At 45.2% G+C, this 23,833-nt stretch overlaps 1 protein-coding gene across 2 annotated transcripts; it reads left to right on the forward strand.

The window, feature by feature from the left end:
* The first annotated feature begins 809 nt into the window (after nucleotides 1-809).
* On the forward strand, nucleotides 810-21,987 carry TLX1 (T cell leukemia homeobox 1). 2 transcript variants are annotated; one of them, XM_033149820.1, is made up of 3 exons: nucleotides 810-1,368; nucleotides 6,441-6,642; nucleotides 21,368-21,987. In XM_033149820.1, exons 1-3 carry the CDS (start codon nucleotides 849-851, stop codon nucleotides 21,588-21,590), a joined length of 945 nt encoding a protein of 314 aa, XP_033005711.1. In that variant the 5' UTR covers nucleotides 810-848; the 3' UTR covers nucleotides 21,591-21,987. The 2 variants fall into 2 exon arrangements, with proteins under 2 accessions (XP_033005711.1, XP_033005712.1); XM_033149821.1 differs by having other exon boundaries at nucleotides 21,519-21,987.
* Nucleotides 21,988-23,833: the final 1,846 nt, after the last annotated feature.

Genomic DNA, 23,833 nt, shown 5'->3' on the forward strand with positions numbered 1-23,833 from the left:
GTCGCCGACCCATCAACTTGACCCTCCATGCTCCATATTCATCTCGTCCTCCGTCTTGCCCACTAACTACATTAGCCCAGGCAAGTCTATGGACGGTGCGCAACTTAGCAGACTCGGGTGCCCAGCCTCTGCGTGGTGGGCCTGCAGTTGACGAGGATCTCAAGAAGGAGGAAAGGGCCTCTTCCTTTCCTTTCCCCTACGTGGCTTTTAACAAGCTTCTTCATTCCCTGCCCCGCCACCGGCTGGGTCTGAGACGCACGCGGTGCTAAAAATAACGGGGCGCAGAATTGCGGCCGCGCGGATAATGCGCTGACTCAGGCGGGAGGTTGCGCGGGCGCATCGCCGTCTCCCCAAGCGCCAGCGCTCTGACTCTGCTGCGCAGACGACTCGTCTTCCTAGGGTCCATGGGTGCCTGGAGGGGCTCCTCGCTTGGGTTTGGCTGGGAAAGAAACTCCTTTTCTTCTCCCTCCCTCCCTCCCTCTTTCTCCTCGGCTGTCATTCATCCAGCTTCTCCGTGCTCCAGCCAATGGCGGAGCAGGGCCTAGCAGCACCAGGCTTTTGGCTAACATGATTGATGCCCTCGCAGCGAGGCGAGAGAGGGAGCCCACGGGCGCGCACATCCCCCCACACCCTCCCCCTCCCCCTTCCCCCAGCTTTTCCTTCCTCCGCTTCCATCCTCCTTTTTTTTACCTCTTTGGGATCAAGTGAAGCGCGACCAGGAAAGCTGCGCGTATTTTGAAAAAACCTCTCGCCTGGAAGAAGAAGGGAGGAGGAGGTGGAGGTGGTGGTGGAGGTGGTGGAGGGGGGAGGGTAAAAGTCGCCCTCTTTGGGGTGGCTGTGGGCCCAGCATGGATCACTTAGGGGCGCACCACCTCCACCAGAGCCACGCCGAGCCCATCAGCTTCGGCATCGACCAGATCCTCAACAACCCGGACCAAGGCAGCTGCATGATCTCCAACGCGCGCCTGCAGGACGTGGCGGACTACGGCCTGGGAGGATGCGTGGTGAGCAGCGCGTACAACCCCATGGCCGGTCACTACGGCTCGGCCACCGGCGGCGGAGGCGGCGGAGGAGGAGCAGGAGGAGGAGGGTCGTCCTCCGCCGGAGGTTACAGCAACGGCGGTGCTTGCAGCATGGCTTCTCTGGCGGGGTCTTACAACATGAACCTGGGGGTCGGGACCATGAACGGAAATAACCTCAACGCGGCCGGGGGCGTGATCCGGGTGCCGGCGCACAGACCCCTGACCGGAGGCGTCCACCAGCCACTCTCCACGGCCGTGCCCACCGTCCCGTCCGTGAACAATCTCACGGGGCTGACTTTCCCCTGGATGGAGAGCAACAGGCGCTACACCAAGGACAGGTTTACAGGTGAGTGGGTCTCTTTCCCTCCTGCTGCACACCTGCACTGGTCTCTCCCGTCGCTCGCTCACTAGCTCACTCGCTCTCATCTCTCTTCTCTTGCATCCGAAAAAAAACCAACCAACCAAGCTTACTGGCTCGGAGACGGAGCGTCCCTTCTCTGCCCCGAAGCAACAAACTTACCGGGCAGGCCTTGAGCACGATTTGTAACTGGTTTAATGGCATCGATTGGCTTGATTTATAAATAGCTTTGATGGATTGACCTTAGATTTATGGCCCACTAGAGCGCTCATATATATGACTGGGATTTGGCGGTAAAAAAGAGAGGCCTCCGTAGTGTAGAAGTTTAATTACATTGATAATCATTATTAAATTGGCGGTATTTGACAGCACTGTTATCCCGAGGTTCTAATGTTGTTGAAATTTCCAGGGAAGAAGTAGGCTTTCACCCTCTCGAGCTATTCAAGTATTTCTCCCAGAAATGGAATTGACATGCTAATAATCCGTAGTTTATCCATACTTTGTTCAATGACATTCATAGGAGCTGAGGTCTCCTTTATTTTTATTTTTAAATTGGTGGGATGATCCAGCCTCAGTACTCACGCGAATAAATTTATAAATGATGCATTCCTACTGTAGCTGGACTCCCCCTCCCCCTCGCATGGCTATATCTCTCTATATCTCTTAAAAATGTGACAGATTTATTTATTTGAAAGGCTATAATAAATGCTACCACTAATAGCAATAATAAACACCACCACCACAACAGTAACTTATAATGTGGTCAGACGAATAGAGTGTGTGTGTGTGTGTGTGTGTGTGTGTGTGTGTGTGTAAAATATAACATTTTGGCCAAACAATTATGTTTATAAAAATTAATAATTCATCTACTGCCGAAAGAACAGCCTATTCCAATGTTAAAGTAACATTTTAATAACCTTCACGACTGTTTTCAATAGATTATACAGCACACGTGCGCGTGCCTTTATAAAATAATTTATATACAAATACACATACACATATACATGTTCCCCAGCCCTAGACAGACGGTATTACGTGATACTGATCTGTAACATAAATAATGAAATGGGGCAGGATCCAGATGCGAATGGCAGGGCGAGAGTAGCCGATCAATAGTTTGGTCTTGGGAACTACGTCTTCCTTTTGCGCCTCCTTTTGGATCCAGTCTTTTCTCGAATCTCTGGCCCGTAAATGGAGAGGTCTGCGCTACTGTTATACATGCACGAAACAGAACATGTGAGCCGATCAAAATGTATATTAGTTCAGTTCAGAGGCAGAAGTAGAACCGACACATAAACCGGTGGCTTTCGGAACATCTCAGGGATTTCCTGCCCCGCTCCCCTCCCACTGCAAACAATGACGGCCACAATATTTCAGTTTTAATTTAAAGAGTGAAACCCGACCTTCATCAATAAAATCCCCATTATCTTTCGCTTGGAGAAAGATAGGATTACCCCAAGGGCTGGCAACTTACCTATCTCCCGGGGGGTTGTAAAGTTCAAACCAATGACTGTTTGGAGAGCCCCAAACAAGACAGATGGGCAGATAAACACCCGCGTAGTCGGGGACCTTTCCACCGAATAGAGCGCGCCCACCGCGCTGCGCGCGCGCCGAGGCCTGGGATCCGCGTTGGGTTTGAGCCTCGAACCCTACGCCCTGCTTCGGTTTCAGGGGGGTTTCCAGGATGTTATTCCACAGCAGGGAAAACGCCCCACGGTGGGGAGAAACCGGGGGTTTCGTTGGAGGAGCGAGGAGAATCCCAAGAGAAAGGCCCGTAAGAACTAGTCTTTTATTACAAATGACCCAATAAAATATAGAAATGTAGATGTTATCTTGCATTCCCTCTGCAGCCTTTTTTATTTTATTTTTTAACGTATTGCAGCCATGATTTGCAGGCCTCAATGAGATGGCTGCAGCATTTGCGGCTCTGTGCCGCTTGCTTTTAGAGCACGATTTTAATTATTATTATTTTTTTAAGTGCAGTCTGGTTTATTCATTTATTTAAACGAGAGCGCCTTGGGCTCCTTGGTTTGTTCTTCCGACGAGGCTCCTGCAGCAAGTTAGAGGCCTACCTCTTCCTCTCCCCCCTTGCCTTCCGCTGAAAGCGGAATTTTCCCAAACAGGAAAATTGTTGGCGTTAAACTTGAGGGAAGCACGTGTGTGTGGATTGGGAACTGTGCGATAAAATATACGGAGCGTTTGGTGGAATTTATTTTCCTCCCTTTCCTGTGGAACGCTTCTTTAATATTCATAAGCAGCGCAATAGCATGCACGTTTACTCAGAAGTAAGGTCCGCTATGTAGCCTACAGTTTCACTTACTCTTAGGTAAAAAGTGCATAGGATTGCATTCGAATAAATCCATAAATAAAGATATTTTGAAAGGTCTCTTAAAGTCTTCGGATTTGCCACTAAACTATAAATCAGCGTTCAGATATGGGGGCGCGCCTTTACAAATACAAAAATAAACTCATTTCAGATTCTTCGCATATCGCCTTCTCCTTACTACCAACTTATTTCCAGTTCCCCCCAGTTCAAGCTTACTGTATATATTTCGCTACGCTTGACAGCCATGCTGCCCCTGTAAATGCATGGAGTATTTTTGTTTGTTTGCAAATTAAAGGAGAAAAAAGTACATTAGGCCTGAATAGAGAGGTGTTGGAGGATCGCGCTGTTATCAGAATAATTCCCAGTCAGACTTGGAACCAGAAGCAGCACTCCAAAAGGAGTGACTCAACCCCCAAGTGGCTCTTAAATCCTTTTGTTTTCCGCATCGGAAAGTTTAATGTAAAAATCTTGCCACAGTGGTTTTTGGAAAATATCTTTCGTAGGAAGACTAATCACAAGGGTAAGGAAAAGTTGAGGAAAGCAATCTAAATAGTATTGTGGGGGCTTGCTTGTTTTTGCTCTGTTTTGTTACTTACATATTGTTGTTGCCATTTGAGAATGATTGCACGCCAGCAACGGAAAGGTCGGAAAACAGGCCACATTGCATCGATTTAAAATCAAAACGGCAACCATATGAAAAATCAAAAGGATATCTTTGACTACGCGGCCCATTTCCCATTCCTTCCCCCTCAAAGACGCGCGACGCATGCCAACCGCTTTTTACCTAATAGTCTTCCTTTGTATTCTTAATAGTTTTTACGAGCATTCCGTTAAAAGCAACCCGCAGGTTTCGTGTGCGTGTGAATTGTATTTTTAAAAATTAAACAAGCAAGTGCTCTCAGTATTTCATGAAACGCTGTATCGATTATATCGAACTGCATCCGCTTGAAACACAGTAACCCCCAAAGAGCAACGTAGTTTTTCGGGGGGGGCAGGGGGAAGGGAGAAGTGTAGCCCAGTTCTAACCACGTTCGTTCAACACTCAGTCCCACGATGGCCGCAGTCCTGTGCGCACTGATTCGAGATTAAGCGCCTTTGCATTGAGTGAGACTTCCTTCTTGGTAAACCTTACAGCGCAATCCCGCGCGTCTTTCTTCGGAAGGGTATCCCATTGTATTCAATGGCTTTTCTAGCTTAGGGCTGAGGTTTACAGCAGGGATGAGTAACCTCCAAATATTGTTGGGTCACCACTCCCATCATCCCTGTACATTGGCTCGGGCCTGATGGGGGCTCCAGGATCCCCAACCCTTACAACTTTACCACCGCTGCTCATAACCTTACGCTCTGTACCCTTTTCTTCGAAGTAATTCGACCCAATGTTTATGACCCAGTCCTCCGAGCTACGTTTTATTTCGAAATAAGCCCCACTGGATTTCGGTGGGCCTTGATTCCTGTGTTGAGAGTCACCCGTAGTGACGTTTTCGGGGGGTGGGGGGAATAAACCAAAGTGGTTGGTAGGGAAATTGCCTGAAAGTCAGAGCTGCTTCAGTCTTTGCAAAATTAAAGCCTTCGGGGGCAGGAGCGGGTGTGGTGAAACATTAATAGGATTTAATTGCTGCAGTGATTCGTGACTCCTGCAAGGCCCACATGAGTTTTGTCTTCCTTTCGCTCGCGGTGCTGCTCTGTGCTGGCCTCCGGGCTAGCGAGGCAGCAAAGCCCAGCCTTAGGTACGATTAGTCAACGTTTTGCGCGATTACATATGTATTTTGAAAAAATTCCCTCCAGAGTCCCTCGATGATCATCCATTTACTTGTCAAGTTGCCCCTTCCGGGGTTGTTGTTGTTTGGTTGCTGTTTTGCGGGGGGGGGGGGGCGGCGGGGCGGAATCCTGAACCCCCAGCAATGTGAATGCTAATGGACCAGCCCAAGGTGTTTCACCCTTGTCACCTTCCCAAAGTCAGCTAGGGACAAACCCTTCTCATCCTTGAGTCCCTATCTAGGAAAAGGGACCCAGATGTTTTGTGGATTGTTTCACTGGTCGCAAAGCCTTCTATAAATGTGCCCTGTGGACCATTCAGTCTAGTTGTGTCTTACGTCGAGGGGTGAGGGGGAAAGGGAAACCCCAGTTTCAGTCTTCGAGGGCCTTTCTGCTCGCCTCTAGAACATCCCATCTCTGGAACTCCTTTCTAACTCGTCTCCCCTCCCACCAAGAGCCCCCAGATTAGATCTGAAGTCCTTTTAATGTCCAGGGGACTAGTCTCGTGGCTAGTTTACTAACTTGATAGATGTCGTCGTAGTGCTCTACATGTGTACGTCTATACCCAGAGGCTCTTGGAGCGATAGAAATAAATAGGATGGTGTAAATAATAATAAAAAAAAAACTGGAGAAGCTCTGACAAGTCGAGATCTTCGGAGAGAAATTTGGAGAGGTTTCCACTTTCTCCTTCGCAAGGCTAAACGAAGAGAGTGTGGGGATTGTGGGTCATAGCTTGTCTTGCGGGGAGTGGGGGTGTCTGCCTCTGTGGCTGAGATTTCCTCCCATGCTCTCCTCGGCCTAGCCTCGCTCTCTGACTGTCTGTCTGTCTGTCTGTCTCTTTCTGTCTCTCCTCTGCCGACGCTTGTGGACCCCTCCTGATCATGTCGCCGCTTGCTTCTTTGCCCCCACCCCCTACCCCCGCCCGCCCTGTCTCCCCCTCCAGTGGCCCTCTCACCGTTCACTGTAACACGCCGTATAGGTCACCCCTACCAGAACCGGACGCCCCCCAAGAAGAAGAAGCCCCGCACCTCCTTCACCCGCCTGCAGATCTGCGAGCTGGAGAAGCGCTTCCACCGGCAGAAGTACCTGGCCTCGGCCGAGAGGGCGGCTCTGGCCAAGGCACTGAAAATGACCGACGCACAAGTCAAGACCTGGTTCCAGAACAGGAGGACAAAGTGGAGGTGAGCGGCCGAGGCCAGGCCTCGTGGGGTGTGTGTGTGTGTGTGTGCGTGTGTGTGTGTGTGTGTGTGTGTGTGAGAGAGAGAGAGAGAGAGAGAGAGCTTCTCCTGTTTGCAAGCGCGAAAGTGCCCTGGGATGTGCCTGGGCCTGCCATCTGATCTAAAGATGCTCTCCCCCCCCCAAAAAAAGCCCCATTAACTCTGTGGGCTTCACTTTCCAGCCAACTCGTACATTAGGATGCAGAGCCAGGTAATGGTGCCTCTTCTCCTGCTCTTTGCTTTCCTCTGGTTTTTTTGTGGGGGGTGGGGAAGAGATGGTCTTTTGGGGTTGCCTGAACCTGTCTCTTTTCCCTGAGGTGTGAGCCAGTTGTGACTCAAGCCATTATTGGCGGATGGGATGTGTGTGTGCGCGCGCGCGCGGCCGCGCGACAGTGGCGCCATTGTATTGACTTGCAGTGTCTTCCGCGCGCGATGAATGGGAGGCTATTGTTCGTGCTCTAAGTGGTTCTCCGCAGCCTTGTCTGCACGTGCAGTTTGCTTAATACACGACGACCCTGAAGTTTGAGTTTGTTGGGAGCAGCGGAATACTTTTACCCAGGAACTCATATCTGCAAGCGGAATCAGTATTAAGGGACCTGTCTATGACACCTTTTGAATTCATGTCTCCCTTATCTATACCAATGTATATATGCGTTATTTTAACCCCCTGTTATCTCTGCCTGCCGCGTGCTCTTTTCGGTTTTTCGTTGAGCCGGTCGCCCCCAGGTTTGACAGCCTGGGGGGGGGGGGTGGATTCTTTTCAGTCCCCGTTTCAGAGCTCTTTATAAGTCTCGGATGCCCTGAATTTTACACACATCAGACAAAAACGCTTGTCCACAACCTTCCCCCCCCACGTGGATGTTTTATGATGAAGCAGATGCTGGCACAATCTATTTGCCTGCGCTCGCCCCCCCTTCCCCCAAGCCATGCGCCTTCTAAATTGTCACGTGCATAGCCTGTCTCACAATTTGCCTTGCTTTCAGAGCTAGAGAATTTGATGGCATGCCACTGGAAGGGTTAACGGGGTTCCAGCCTATCTATCCATTGGCCGCTTTCCGGGCGGGGGGGGGGGACCTCGGAGGTGTCCTTGTGCTTTGCCTTTTCAAACAAAAGGATGAGCGCGGGAAAGGGTCTCAGGCCCGTTGCTATAGTTGCAGAAACAAATCAAGAGCCATTGTATTGAGGGGGTCCAAGTGTACATCCGGGCGTCGGAAGTGAGCGAAGGTTCCTGGAGCCCTCGCGAACTTTCTGAAGGAGGCGCTTCGCTAATCTTTGTCATGGCCAGGGCAGCATGAAGCTGTGGTGAAGGAAGCCCCTGCCAGAGATGCTCTGCAGGCTCTGGATGTTCTTCCTCTGTCTTCAGTGACCGTGTAGAAAAGAGACTTCATTTTGCACATGCTCTGTTCTTCTCAACAGAGCATTTTTAATCGGATTCAAAGTCCTGCCCCACCCTAGGAAAGGAAAGGCGTCGCCTCTGGGTATTTTTGTTTTAATTGGTAGGAGATTGTTAACAGTATTATTAGCACTACTGCTATTGCTACTATTAATAGTGAGAGAGCCGCCGTGGTGTATAGTATTGGACGCAGGGCCTGGGAGACCAGGGTTCAAATCCCTGCTCAGCCACTAAGCTCACTGGGGGTGATATTGGGCGCACCGCAGTTGTTCAGCCTAACAGGGTTGCTGTGAGGATAAAATGGGGAGAAAGAGAACCATGCAAGGCTCCTTGGAGGAACGGTGGAGTGTAAATGAAGCAATAAATAAAGAATGGGTATTTTGGGGAGAGGGAGGAGCGCGCGCGACCAGCATGCCAATCAGAAGTATGGTTCTGAATTAGATTGCAGTCCAATCCGCTCACGCTTTTCTGAGAGTCCCATTTAACGGAGCAGAATTCACTTCCGGGTAAACGTGGATAGGATTTCACTGTTAGGTTGCAAACCTATCTGCGAGTAAGCACGACTGAATGCGGCAGGACCTATTTCAAAGGAAACCATGGCTAGGATTGCGCTGTCGTGGGTAAGAGAGCAGCAGGACGAATTCGGAGTAAATGGTTTGTTTGCCCTGGCAAGAAGGCATTTACATGAGTTCAAGGGCCTCAAGGGAACCAGCGTTTCTCAGAGTCACTGCCTAGAGAAAAACTAGAATCTTATAATAGAATAATAATCCTGAGAAAGTCTGGGTTTCCAATTTTAATATAAGAAACTATACATGGGACTAGGGAGTCTCCCAAAGACTTTTACAGTGGAGGTTACAAGCACTAAGCACATGATAAAACGCTAATGCCCTTTTTTAAAATGGACGTTATGAAGCCACCAAGTTTAAACACGTGTTTGTAGAATGCGGAGTTAAAGCCTTTTTGAGGGGTTAGTAAAAAAACAAACGGGTGGCGTGCGGGTCATTGCTGTGCCAATAGTCTCTCCACTGTCTTTTCACTGCTATAGCTCAATGATAGAACATCTGCTTTGCATGCAGAAAGACTCAGGTTTGCTCCTCAGCCGCTGCCAGTCAGTGTAGACAATACTGAGCAAGATGGGCCAACGGTTCAAGGGAACTTTCTAGGGAAGCCGGGAGCCATCAGGGGCACACGCTTGCTTCCAGATCAGGCGTGGAAGCCTTTGCTGAACCATGGTCCCTTCATACCTTCTGCCTTTGAGAATATAAGAAGACCCCTGCTGGATCAGACCCAAGGCTCATCTAGTCCCAGGGGTGCCAACTTTATTAATAAACTATGGAATAGGGGTCAACTGCAAAGGGGATTCGGATATTTAATTTGGCACAACTTACCTGAGAATCTTCTGCTATTCTATTCTATTTAATGCAACAAATAATTTTAGTTGGCGTGTGCGTGGTTTTATTGTATGTGTGTTGCCCGATGATTTTTATGGTTATTGTTGTTGTGTTTTTGTTGTTTTTGTTCTTCTGAATAATGCCATGGCCTATGGCTAGTGCAATAAAAGTTATTTTTAAAATAAAATAAAATATGGTGGCGGGGCGGGGAGTAAGCCCCTTCCCACATAATCGAGCACATGCCGTTGTGCACGCACACCATTTGAATGCCAAAGCCTATCAACGTGGTGGTGGCATAGCTGTCAACTTTTCCCTTTTTTAAAAAGGGAAATTCCCTTATTCCGAATAGGATTCCTTGCAAGAAAAGGGAAAAGTTGACAGCTATGGCTATGGGTGGTGGTGTGGAGGAGAGGACGGGCCTCTCAACCTCGGTCCCTAGGCTTTTATGTCTAGTCCAGTGCTGTTAGTATAGTGCCCCCCCCTCCCGAGGCTCACAAGAAACCAGCAAGCAGAACCTGAGATCAACAGAGAATAGCCCCATGAGCCTACAAGACAAGCTTCTGAAGGCAGGGAGGGAAAGAGTTCTTCCTACAGGCTTCCTAGTGATCTACAACCTTCCGGATCGCGTGGAATCCTGTGCCCGCGAAGGTTCTCTGTCGCCCTTCCGACATGCACCTGAGGAAGCCAGGGGGAGCAGCTACCCAGCGAGACTCCCCCCCCCCGCGCCCGCGTGTTCTCATGAACTAACTACACCTAAAGCGGGTTTGAATCTTAGCAATCCGGCGTTTAAAACTCAGAAAAGTGGTTTGCGGTTTCATAGTCTTAAATTAGCCAGACTAGACAGCAAACTTTGCCCTCACTGCGAATGTAAAAGCAGAGTCGTAGCTATGGGGCGGCTAGCCAGGTTGTGGTTTATTGGTTTTTTGTTTTTTTGTTTTTTGCTCCTGGAGCCTTCAGAGGGGCGCCATTGAGGCTCCCAGGCCCAGCCTCTGTGTGTGCATGCAAGTGCGCATGGATATGTGCCAAACTGGCTCTTTGACCCGAGTGAAATAAAGCCTAGTTTCGCCCCTGGTAAAAAAAACAAGGTAGTCCTTCTTTCCTGAGCAAGTCTCCCTGCCCTGCCCGCTTCGTTTTGCGGTGCTGACATTTCACAGCACCCAAGAGATTTCGGCCCTAAAACCTACCGACAGAAGATGTATTTGAACGCTTCAAATGGGAGCTCAATGCCTTTCACATGAAACATCACTGGGCATGATAAGCAGTTTAAACTTTTTTTTTAAGTATTGGGAGCAAGGATTGATTTCATCAAAGTAGATTTGACATTTTTGCTCAAAATGAGCATATTCTGTGCTAAGCGGGCGGGCGGGCGGGGGGAGGTTACTGTCGGGATTTTGCAGTTCTGCCAAAGAAAGTCTTACGTCCTCAAAGCGAACCATTATTGCTAGCCATTAAATGGGATTAAACGAACTATGGTGTAAAAGGACATATAAAGACAAGAATTTGCTTTAAGTTTGCACGGTCCCTTCAGTGGATACTAATTCTCTAGAAATATGAATGTTAAGATAAACAACTTTGTTTATTATTATTTAATTTATTTTTACAACTGAAGCAATTTCAATGGGAGAACAACTCTCCGGTTTAGAATAGGGGCGCTGTCCCTATTATGCTCCCCGATGTTGCAAATGGCCCCTCCCGCTCGGCCAGATCAAAATCCGCTTGAAAACTGCACACCTATCATAGGACAAAGCAGTGAAAACATGGCTTTTCCTTCCTGTAGACCCAAATCCCTCTTCATCCGTTTTCAACCTTTCCTTCAATTTATAGTTTTTAAAAGGCTGGAGGCATAATTTCGCTAAAGTAGAAAGGAGTTGGGTATTAGGGATTCCATTAATCCCCCAATAAACGTCATCTCATAACTGAGTGCTTGTAAGATGAATGTTCCAAATGTTGTCTGTTAATATATTTAAAAATAGTTATCAGTATGTGTTGAGCTATGTATGTACGTATTTCAACTTTCTGGATGACTTGGAGGTACACTTATTTCTCCCTGGGTATGGTTGTGTCAGATTGCAGCCTCACAATCTTTTCAGAACAAAACTGATCCTTGCAGTGTAATTTCCTTTGCATAGGCTTCAGTAGGGTGAAAAACACCTTTTCATGGTTGATTCTCTCTCTCTCTCTCTCTCTCTCTCTCTCTCTTTCTCCAATTGTAAACTGCCTTGAGAATTGTTGTAGTTCAAATGCATCCATGAAATTAAATCGCTTATTTAGGAATTGGGTATAACTAGTGACACAAGAATGGAACTTTATATGTAGCTTTTATTTTATTTTAAAAGCTCAGTCGGATTTATTCACATTGCCTGGACTTTAGGGCTGTGCTCATATTAAAATATGGGGTGGTTTTTATCTAAGTTTTACTCAGAATACAGCCACTGAAATTAATGCATCTAACTTGCTCATTGTCATTCATTTCAATGGCTCTACTCTGAGTAAAAGCTAGTTGCATACCACCCATGGTTTCATAGAGGACAACTCCTAGGGACCGAGGAGGAGCAGGGCACCCAAAAGTTGATGAGCATTGCCGTGTGCGCGCCTTGTGAATGATTATGCAGGATGGAGCTTACCTGCCCCCCCATATTTTATTGAAGCTTTTACTCCTGCATGGTCTCATTAGGCACATCTACAACAGTAATCCACTTTAGGGCAGATAGGACAGTCTATATAGGGTTTGCTATAGTTGTTATTTCACACTGAAGACTCCAACTTTATGAATGTATTTCTATTTATTTTAAAATATGCATCCTGCTTGTCTCAAAAACACAAACGGAAGTAGCTTAAAACAAAGCACAAAATACAAAACCGATTCAAGATTGGTGACATGCATTAAGCTGCAATTCAAGTTGCAAAATCGGAAAAGCAACAGCTCTAAAACCACACTACAAATTGAAAATTGGGGGGTGGGGCTTGGCAGGTCCAAACAGAGTGGGGGGGGAGTGTAATATGGGCCACTTGGTCCGGGCCTCCAATTCCAAAGGGGGCCTCGGTCAGCATATTCACAATCAGCTCACCATTATTTAAGTGTAAATACTTGAAACAATCCTTTTCCCTATGTATTTTTTAAAAAGCACTATTGTATATCTATATTTTCCATTTTGTCTTTATATGCAGATATGGTTCAAGCCTTGAAATCCCCAGGGTAAAAAGGGGGGGGCATTATCTACCTGGCCCGGACCTCTGCCTGGCTCTGCAAGGGCCTGGGGCTTGGTAGTTTCATCCGCTTGCAAGTCTGGAGAGTGGTGGGAGAGAGGGAACTCTCTGTGGCAGGAAGCCTCTGGCCTAAGCTATGCTATGGCATTCCCTCTCCACGAAGGTGCACATGGCCCCTTCATTCTACAGCTTCCCAAGAATGCTGGAGATGCATCTTGTTACCTTGGCCTTTGAGGCTTGAAATACATCCTTTTTAAAGGACCCAGACAATACTTCTGATTGGGAATGGTTTTAACTGATTTTTATATTGTGCGTTTATATGGTTGTAACCCACTCTGATACCTTATGGTGAAGGGCGGGTGAGAAAACCTATCAACCCACAAATAAACAAACGGAGCCACAGGATCAGAGCCAGTCAACAGAAAGCAAGGAAGCATCAAATCAAAGAGGCTCCCAGGCCTCCTGAAAAGAGCCTGCTTTTAACTTGCTGCCCGAAGGGGCCGAAGTGCTGGAGCCGGATGGAGCTCCCTGGGGAAGGGCATTCCATAAAGGCAGTATCACAACTACCTTTGTATTGTGGCGCTGTAATATTTTACCGGGTCAGGCAATTGATTAAGCTATTAGAAGCTTGACAGCGGACTGGGCTATTAATGGATTGACTCCAGGCCAAGGTGCAACCTGATCTTCTGCATAGAAGGCTAGGCGCCCACTTGGGGTTTACTCGTAAGTAAGCGTGCATAGGCTTCTAGGACGAACCTAGGCAGGTTTACTCTGAAGTGGTAAATCCCACTGAATGGGACTTACCCCCAAATAAAGTGTGCTTAGGTTTTACAGCGTTTAACTTACTGACATCGACGGAACTTACCGTAGTCATGACTCCTTTAAATAGCCTTAGACTTCTATGGGACTTAGCTGCATGAGTCATGTTCCCCCTAGATTGGGGTGGTGGTGGTGGTGGAAGACGGCCTTTGCTGCATTTTCACCGGTCCCAGCGCGGCCTGAGCGGGAATCCCTCCCTCGAGACACTTAATCTCGGTGCTAGGAAGGTTTGCTTCTATTTGCATATTTGCAATTAAGGCGCTGGAGGTTCAGTGGCGGAGCTGTAACTAAGCTGGTCGCTTTCCGTTTGCAATCTTGAAACAAATTGGGCTGGGACGCGTGGCTCTTGCTTCTTCTTCCATCTCTCCCTCTCACACACACACACACACACCCGGTCTTCCTTCCTTCCAGAAGCCCAGACAGCGCTTCTCTCTTTCCTTGACAAATTACTCCTTTTTGCCCGCGCCAAGTGATGCTAACTGAGAAAAATGCCCCGCGCTGAAATTAATAATCTGTTTTTCACTAATTATCAAAGCGAGGAAGCCGGGTTGCAATTCTCTCCGAAGTCAAAACAATATTAAATATGCATCAGGAGTGAATTTGTGGTGGAAAGAAAGCGAGTGCATTATTCATGTGTTTCTTTCCTGAAGCGGAGCGGGGCTGTAAAACTCCTTTAGACTTCTCTCCCAGGCGTGGGTGCGAAAGGTGCGCGCGCAGAGAGCCCGATCCTGACCCTTTTCAGACACTTTTCGACATGCGTAAATGTGCCCACCGAAATCAGTGGGGAGTGCCAAGCTCCAAGATTTACTTCTTTGGCTTTTATCTTAGTTGTGCGGGTCTAGAAAGCAAGCTCCCTGACCTGACTTTAATTTTTGTTTTAACCGGTGTGTCTTCAAATAAGCTCAGAGCTCCTTCACTGCTTTGCCTTTGCCAGATGGGCCAGGACAGCAACACAGCTAAATTAAAAGCAAGACGGTAATTACAAGACAAGCATCCGTTTTTGTTTCGTTTTTTAATTGCGCAGGTCTTCCGGTGGGTCCCTGAATGTGTTATTAAAGAGGAGCCTGAGATGACTCGTGGAAAATTATTCCTCCTTGCCCGCGCGTTCCTTCAATGGCACCTTTTAAAGTTTGATGTCAGGACGCGAGCAGGTGGCAAATTAGACGGTAGATAAATAGTTATTGGGAGACCGAAGTTAAGCAGCGTTCAGGGCCCAGTGTAGTCAGCGAGATGGAGTGGTGCAAGTGCCCTCTCTTCCCATCGAAAACAGACCCTCTTCCCATCGAAATCAGCAGCAGTTAAGCACGCACTCTGCTGTGGTTGGTTTGTGCGCGTTGCTTTTTAAAGTTTAAGAGCGGTTCTTGAGTGACTCCAGCAAGTGCCTTGGAACTCAGTGGAACTTACTTTATTTAAAAAATAAATAAATATTAACAGATTTTTATTGGGTAACAGTAATCCAGCTAAAGTCTCTGTTTTCAAGTCTTACACTCTTTCATGCAGGTCAATCACTTTCAGATTGAGACTTTATGGTTATAGGCAATACGGGGTCGGGAGAAGGGAGGAGAGAGAGGAGGGATTTTAGGATCAGGCTGTAGTAAAAATGCTGTATACGTGCTAATCATAAATCATGGCAACTTTCAACTGATCATCATCATTATCAACAACAACAATATACTGTATCAAAAGGAGCCTGGGATGCAGGGTACCTCTCTGGGCTCCTCCAGCCTGGAGTATACGTAATACGGATTTGAAGCTGCTTGTATCTCTATGCAGCATGCAAATGATGTCCTCATCTAGCTGGCAGCTTGCATTCCCCCCTATCCCGTTAAATTTGGATTTTCTTCACCAATGGATAATTCAATAAAGGAAGAAAATACATTTCACCCAACTGAACTCACCGAAGTTTATTATGTGGGTGGGTTGTGGTGTTTTTTTGTTTTTTTCCCACATGTGTGGTGGAGTTTCCCTCCGTGGTGTCTATCACTAACCCCTCCCCCTTCCATTTTGTTTCCATCAGTTCAAAGAAAGGGATGTAGTTTGCCTTTTTACACCTGTTGTTGCTGAAGGCATGTTCCTGGTGTTTTTGTTTCTGGAACAGCTCTTTTGTGCAGAACTGCTCTTGCAGAAAACATCTGTATTAAAAAATAAAGGAGGAAGGGAAGGAAAAGGGGAGGAAAGGAAGCATGCAAGCAACTACAAATCCTTGCTTGGCATGGAGCAACACACATATTATTTTTTTTTAAAAAAAAACTTTTTGTGCAAATCTGGTGTATTAAAAAAACCTGTGTTTCAAAAATAATACTCTTTTTTAAAAAAAGAAAAGAAAAGAGGGAACATGCACAGGTAAACAAATACTTTTATGCATGCCCACAATGGCTCTCACATATTCTGGTTTGGAATCACTATTATTATTATTATTATTATTATTGCATTTTGTGCAAATCTGGTAGATGAAAAAACTTGTATTTCAATAATAAATAAAGAAATAAGTGAAAATGTGTGTGCACAGGTAAATGGAATACTTACATGTATTTCATCCACAAGGAACCAGAACTTATGCTGGGCAGAGAAGTATTAACTGAGGACAGGGCTTACCTGCCCCACAGAATTGATCACAAGATGCAGTACACCCTTTGAATGGCAATGCCTATCAACTGCGGGGGGGGGGCAGGCACCTCAAATATTTTATTGGGGGGTCTGAATGGACCTTGGCCCCTAGGAGTTGGCTCCTAGGTCACCCACTAGGAAAACTGGGGGGGAAATTAAGGTAGAATTCAAAGCCATAAAATTGAAAGTGTTCATACCATGTGTGGACAAAGGTGCACAAATGCACACATGAAAATAGCAGCCACTTTAATGCATTTGTGTGGACACTGCCTCTTTCCCCACATCCTCATTTTCTTGACAGCAGTTTAGGTTTTCAGATGAGAAGTGGTCATTTTCTTGTGTTCCTGGGAAGCTAAAATACCTACCGTGATTTGTCACTTTCACTTCCCTGCTCTCTGTCTCTCTCACTCTTTTAGTAGTAGTAGCTATCTATAGATATTCTAGGGCTGCTGGAATCATTGCAGTCAGTAACTGTTTAATATTATTACCAAAACTGTAATAGACTTTGAACTTGAAGCACTGTAAGGAGATCAATAATAATAAAGGTAATAAAAAGGAATTTTCTATACTTTCGTTATAAACAGAGTTTCGAAACAATTTATTACCAAGTGAAAGAGAAGAGGAGGGAGTTGATAGATAGTACAATCAGTCAGGTAACCTCCTACACCTGATTAGATTGGATTGATAAAAAGATGGGAGAGTCTCTTTGGGTCATGCAAGAGAGTGAATGAGCAATAGGTGGGAGCCTGGCATGTCCTCATTTGCCATCCTGCTGATCTAAAATGTAAAGGAATGTGGTCAAAATGTGTCACAGTGAGCCCCAGATTAGTGGGCCTGAATAGTTGGCCCACTTCTGCATCATGTGGGGAAAGCTAAGCAAGTCTATGCCTCATTTTCCCGTCTCACCTTTTGCAAGCCTGGTTTCACAGTGTAGATATTGGGCAGAAACCTTTATGCATAAAAGAGGCAGTGCCTAAGCATTTTTACTGGACCAATTTCTATTGAGAAAGTAACTTGGCAAGATCAAGAAGAGATACAGCAAAGCTGGGTCTGTCCTGGAAGCATATATTCTGTAGGCCTGGGAACTGATTTCAGTGTAGTCTAAGCACATAATATTTATTAGTTTTTAATTGGCTTATTAATCTGGCATCACAACTGATGAAGCGGATATCATTTTTAAAAATCCAGAACCCACTTCTTAAAGCAAAATTTAGGCAAAGGATTTGTGATTGCTGTAAAAGAGAGAAGGAAATTGGAAATAATGCCACAGAGAAGCATTCGACTCACTCTTTCACCGGAGAGAAGCTCTGTTGAAAGTCTTCAAGAACTTGTAGCTCAGTGGCAAAGTATCTGCTTTGCATGCAGAAGGTCCCAGGTTTAAATCCTGGCATCTCCAGGTAAGGCTGCCTGGGAGAGATCCCTTTCTGAAAACCTGGAGAACCACTACCAGTCAGGAGACAAGATTGAGTTAATTGGACGGACCGGTGGTATGGCTTGGTGAAAAGGAGCCTCCTATGTTCACCACACCAGGCCTTGTTTAGACTTTGTGGAAGAGATGGGAGGTGAGAGATTCTTTATGATCTTTCCAATCTGTTCTCTCTCTCTCTCTCTCTCTCTCTCTCTCTCTCTCTCTCTCTCTCTCTCTCAAACAAAACAAAACAAAACAAAACAAAACAAAACAAAACAAAACAAAACAAAAACAAAAAAAACCCCAAACCATTCTCCTTTAACGTTTCTTCCTCTTCTTCCTCCATCTTTTCTTCTTTGCCCCTCTCTCACCTTCTTTGTGTCTTCATCATTCTTTTCCATTGTTGCCTACAACCATTAAGATTAGGCCCACTATCTGTTTGAATTCTCATTAAGTTCCCATGACGCTCTGAACAGGGATGTGGTGTGCTACTCTTTTGACTCATTATTGTGCCGTGAACTTTCACGATACCTCAAGTAGCTGATGAAGCCAGCAAATGGTTTATGGAACTGTGATTATACCACAATAAATCTGTTGGACTGTGTTCACTAGGGACCTTAGAAGAACTCTCCTGCCCAGTCAACAGTACGGGCATATCATTCTTCATGTAAAATTATTTAAAGGGGGTTTATAAATACATTGGGTAACTTTCCAAGTGTCACCCAGAACATTACCCTAATGATCCAAGTTCATCTACATTCCGTCCAGTCATAAGTGACATCAGTCTCATTCTAAAGCCCGCCCTCCCTGCTCCTGTGGGGATGTTCAGGGATGCAGGAGAGGATATATTGTCTTATTATATCCTATTCCAACTTGTGTTAACAAGCTCCCCAATTTAGCAGAGTAACATTCCCTTTTTAAACTTACACAGCAGATGCATTGCTCAGGCTCACTAAAGCCTTTATAATAACTGTCCTGGTATTTCCCCCTTATTCCCTCCTAAAAAAATAAGACATGACACAGTCTTCTATAAAAGTATAAGAAGAGTTTACTTACACATCTGTTCACAGTAGGATCCCAGAAGGCAGACTTAGCTTAGAAAAGTTACATACACTTGGAGACTATTCCATAAGGGAGATAGTACCTTTGTCCTCTCTGCCAAGAGAGCATCTTTGGCTAAGCATGTGATGCTTCCTCGTTGAGCGTAGTCAAAAGAAGAGAGAGATGGCTGCCAGTCCTATGCCTTTTGTTACCTGCATAGGTGAGGCCACCCCCACCTCTAGTCACATGTAGAGGTAGTCTGTCCCAGCCCAGGAGAAACAGGAAGTTCTGACTGGCTGGTTCAGACATCCCCTTCTATGTCCACTCTAGGGATGTTGTACTTGACTGCTCCCATGTTTCACATCCCATATCTCCTTCAGCTAATGTGTGCTAGGCGATACCTCCATTTGCCTGGGACGCTTTCAGACAGAAGCATTATGGGAGCTTTACATTGCAAATGGGTTGTTTAGATTTTCTATGCACACACTTGGCACATGAGAGAACAACTCACTGTTTTTTAGTTTTAGGTTTCTTTATAGGTATTCCACTCTTTCCTGTCCGTATTATGGACTCTTAACTTAGAAGTCCTAATCAACTTTCTGGGACTTCTGATTAAATCCCATTGAATTATTTTATTTTATTTTGAGATCAGGGTATTAATACGGATTCAACTTTGTATCCTACCCCCTCCCCATTACTTAAATGGGAGAGGAATATGCACTGGGTGTCAATACTTCATATTCATTCATAGATACCAACAGGCTATGAGACCTTTTGCTAACTCTCCTCTAGTTCAGAGGATTCTGTCCTGAATCTTCCAACATTCAGCTTCTTTGGGTGTCTCTGAGTGTTATGGGTGAGGGATAAAAACTTTTCTCTACCCACTCTCTCCTTGCTATGCATAATTTTAAAGACTTCTAACATGTCACCTGTTACCTTTTCATTAAACTAAAAAGTCCCGTATAAAATGTATAGAAAGGCTTATACTTTAATCCTTGCTGAATCCATAGGTTCAGAGAGATTAAATTCTAACACTTACAGGGTCCAGGAATTTAGAAGTGTTTATCACCCACAAACTCATAGCAATAGTTATAGAACTTATTGTGGGCATTCTTAGCATTTTTAGCAATGTGTTGCTCAGATTTCTTTTTGGCATCCTGTACTGTCCGCTGGCACTTTGGTGGGGGGTGGGATGGGGGGCAAAGTTTGTGTTCCTTTCTGTTATCTTCACCTGGACAAGATTACATTTTTTGTAAAGGAAGCCTTTATGTGAAAGAGATGCGTATCATCTCCACTGAAGACAAAAAGCCTTTTCTGATATGACCAAGCTGACAAGAGTAGTTCCCCAATGTTGATTTACAGAAGCCTGGTAGTTTAAGAAAACAATTGTTGTGCTCATACATATTGCTATGCTATCAGGAAGTCACATTTATCAGATGGTTGCATCAAGGTAGCCATTATTTCCTCCATGTGTACTTCACTGTGATTGCAGGTTTGAGGGCTGGATTGCGAATGAGAGAGTGTCTTATTACAAAACCTGGGAGACTGATGATTCTCTTCAAGACCAACCAGGGCTTATTTTATTCCACAGAACTGTCACCCCAAATATGCTTTCATGGAGGCCAAAGCTGACATTGAAAAGACTTTTGGGGTTTGAGCTGGGGGGGGGGATGAGCCCTGTTTGCTCTTGAAGAGGATTCTCACTCCCCAGGTACTGTAGTAAGCTACTCTCTCATTCCCAGCACAGCCCTCTATCCTGCAACTGAAGCATTACAGGGAAGTATGTTGAGGCATTGTTGAGTACGATTTTCTCAACCCAATCTGCAATGTGCAGATGAAATCAACGGGTAGCATTGCAAGGTTAAAACAAAATCGAAAATTCTTTCTAGTAGCACCTTAGAGACCAACTAGAAAGAATTTTCGATTTTGTTTTGACTATGGCAGACCAACACGGCTACCCACCTGTCATTGCAAGGTTGTTGTGCTCTCTCATCTGGAGCTCATCTGAACAAGTGCGATGTGGCCGGAAGCAGAAGCAGAGAGAGCCAGTGTGGTGTAGTGGTTAGAGCTGAGGTAGGCAACAGGGTGTCCTCCAGTTGTTGTGGAACTACATCTCCCATCATCCCCAGCCAGGATGGCCATGTTAAGACAGTTATGGAGTTTATTTTATTTATTTAGTAATTACATTTTTATACTGCCCTTCATCTGAAAATCACAGGGCGGCTGACAGTTTAAAAACACAAAAAATAGCATAACAACAAACAAAAACAATGCTCCACTCCCATTCAGAGTTTAAAAGGCCATCTAATAATAATAATAATAATAATAATAATAATAATAATAATAATTTATTACTTATACCCCGCCCACTCTGGGCGGCTCCCAATAGAATATTAAAACCATGATAAATACATCAAACATTAAAAACTTCCCTAAACAGGGCTGCCTTCAGATGTTTTCTAAAAGTCAAGTAGTTGCTTATTTCCTTGACATCTGATGGGATGGCATTTTTAATTAGCCAAAGGCTTGGGAATTGTAGTCCAACAACATCTGGAGGGCATCATATTGGTTACCCCAGAATTAGGATGTAAGACTAAGGCCAGGAAGACCTGAGTTCAAATCCTCATTTGACCAGGAAGCTTGCTGGGCGTCATTGGGCCAGGAATAGACTCTCAACCTGACTCTCACAGGGTTGTTCTGAGGATAAAGTGGGGGCAGAAAGAACCACACATGATCCCTTGAGCAACTTGGGGGGAAAGGCAGGGTGCAAATCTTATAAACAAAGAGTACTGAAAAATGATACGGTCTGCATCTTTCTCCCAGGCGACAAACTGCAGAGGAGCGGGAAGCGGAGAGGCAGCAAGCCAATCGCATCCTCATGCAGCTCCAGCAAGAGGCCTTTCAGAAAACCATCAACCAGCCCCTCCAAGCAGACCCCATCTGTGTTCACAACTCCTCTCTCTTTGCCCTCCAGAACCTCCAGCCATGGTCAGATGACTCCTCGAAGATTACCAGCGTAACTTCTGTAGCCTCGGCCTGTGAGTGAAGCCTTGACTTTGCCTGTGCATGGACTGTGGCGTCCCAAAATGGCTGCCCTTACCCAGTGCCATTGGGAGAAGATCTATGACCCAGAAAAAGGGAGTGGTGAACCAGCAACCAGATCGTGCCCTATGCAAGCAAATATTCTCTTTGTGGGCAAAATGCCCCCATGTTGGCAGTATTTCAATAAAGGGCATCACTTTTGCTACTTCTTCTTTGAGATTGCAAGGCCCGATTATGAAAATTCATGAAGGGTCATTTTAAGACTTTTCTGGGGAGAAAAGAACCTTACCGTTGTTCTTTTTAAAAAAATATTTCCAAGAAAAACCACTCATATAATTCAGTTTTACTGGCAATGTAGGATTTGTTCTCCCATTTAAACGTTTTAGACTGATCACTTGTAAGCAAAAGACAGTAATGACACCAGTTTGAATTGGAAATGTTTTTGAACAGCCTCTGCATCTTCAGCTGGGTTTTGTTGTTTGTTTGTTTTTTACCTCTAAGGACAGTAAGATCCTGCAGATGAACAAGAACTTCCCTCTTTTCCTTTCCTTTTTAATTTTCAGAGATGAATTCTTTGGGCTTTTCTCCTTTTCCTTATTTTCTCCCTGCTGAAGGAATGAAACCGGAATTATTGTCAAATGTAAACATTACATTGCAAACCATTGTGTGAAGGTTGTGATCAGTTTTCCTGGCCACCACAGACTCTGCATTGATCAACTTATAGTTTAATAACTCTGAGGCATCTGTGGCATTTTTGCAGGGGTAATGCAGTTTCACTTGATGGATTATTTTGGTATCATTTATGATGTTGTTCAATATTTTATTTACTTTTGGGTTGAGAAGTCTGCTTTGCCACGGGTGGAAAAGCCCTCTTTTCCCATTTCCTGACCAGCATTTTCACAATTTTCTTTTCATCACGTCGAGGAAAAGCTTGTGGTTAATTTAAGCACTTCTTATAGCAAACTCTAAGAATATATAAAAGATATCCACAGCATATAGTTTTCACTTACTTAAACCTAACCGTCACTGCCATTTTAAATCGGATGATACACAGAGCCAGGCAATTTATCAGAAAAGAATATTTTCAGTGAGGTTTTGAAATGCATTCATCAGTTCCTTTTTTAAAATTAAGTTATGCACTTATAAGATGGTTTCTTTTTTGTGTACTCATTTTCTAAAGTGTTTGTGTAATTTATGTGGAAAAAATTGAATAAAAAGGAGAAAAAAATCAGTCCAGGTTAGTGGAAAGGGCAAAACAAAATGAAACCCTGACAAGCTGTTCTCTCTCTCTCTCTCTCTCTCTCTCTCTCTCTCTCTCTCTCTCTCTCTCTCTCTCTCTCTCTGATTTTTGTGCTAATTCTTCTAGTGAGAAATGAGCTCAGAGATTATACAGCGACGGCCTGCTTGGTACAAACAGAAAGAGGACTACTGCATGTTCACCAGCATGCAGAGATTATGCATTAATTTTAAGCTCTGATTTCACAGCCTCAGTGTATAGAATCATAGAATTGTAGAGTTGGAAGGGACCCCCAAGGGTCATCTAGTCCAAGCCCCTGCAATGCAGGAATGTGCAGTTGTGTACCTTGACAACCTTAAGTTTGTGCTTAATTTCAAGCAATGCTGAGTATGAATGAATGAAAACAAACATGTAGACTAAGGTTACCAGATTTTTTCCCCAAGAATCCAGGGACACTTTTCAGCTTCAATTGATTTTGTATGGGGACTGATTTGTAAATCCGGGGACTGTGCCTGGGAAACAGGGACATCTGGTAACCTTAGTGCAGGCTTTCAAATGGGATATAATGAAAGTAAAGCAGATAGGGCAATATGTGGAACCCAGAGGTGGTGGTGGTTGTTGTTGTTGTTGTTGTTTTTAAAAAACAACAACAACAACAGATGACTCTTTGAAATGAGAGTCAATCAGGTTTGCAATGCAAATGTAATAATACACAATACTCACCAGAATGCTCGTCCCCTTACAAATGTTTTGCCTTCACTTTCCCAAAACACGAAATGAGAAGACACCTACTTAAACAACTTGAGAAGCTCAAGAGACAACTCAAGTCTCACAGGTGAGGACAAAGGGTTGCATCCAGTGGAGGGTTTTTGTCTTGAGGAAACTTTGGTCTTCTAGCTGTTGCAGAACTACAACTCCCATCAGCTCTACCAAACATGGTTAGTGGGCAGGGATGCAACTGTACTTCAGCAACATCTGGAGGGCCAAAGGTTCCCCAAGCCTACCTTAGC

This window comes from Lacerta agilis, chromosome 5, assembly GCF_009819535.1.
Source record: "Lacerta agilis isolate rLacAgi1 chromosome 5, rLacAgi1.pri, whole genome shotgun sequence".
NCBI classification, from domain to species: domain Eukaryota; kingdom Metazoa; phylum Chordata; class Lepidosauria; order Squamata; family Lacertidae; genus Lacerta; species Lacerta agilis.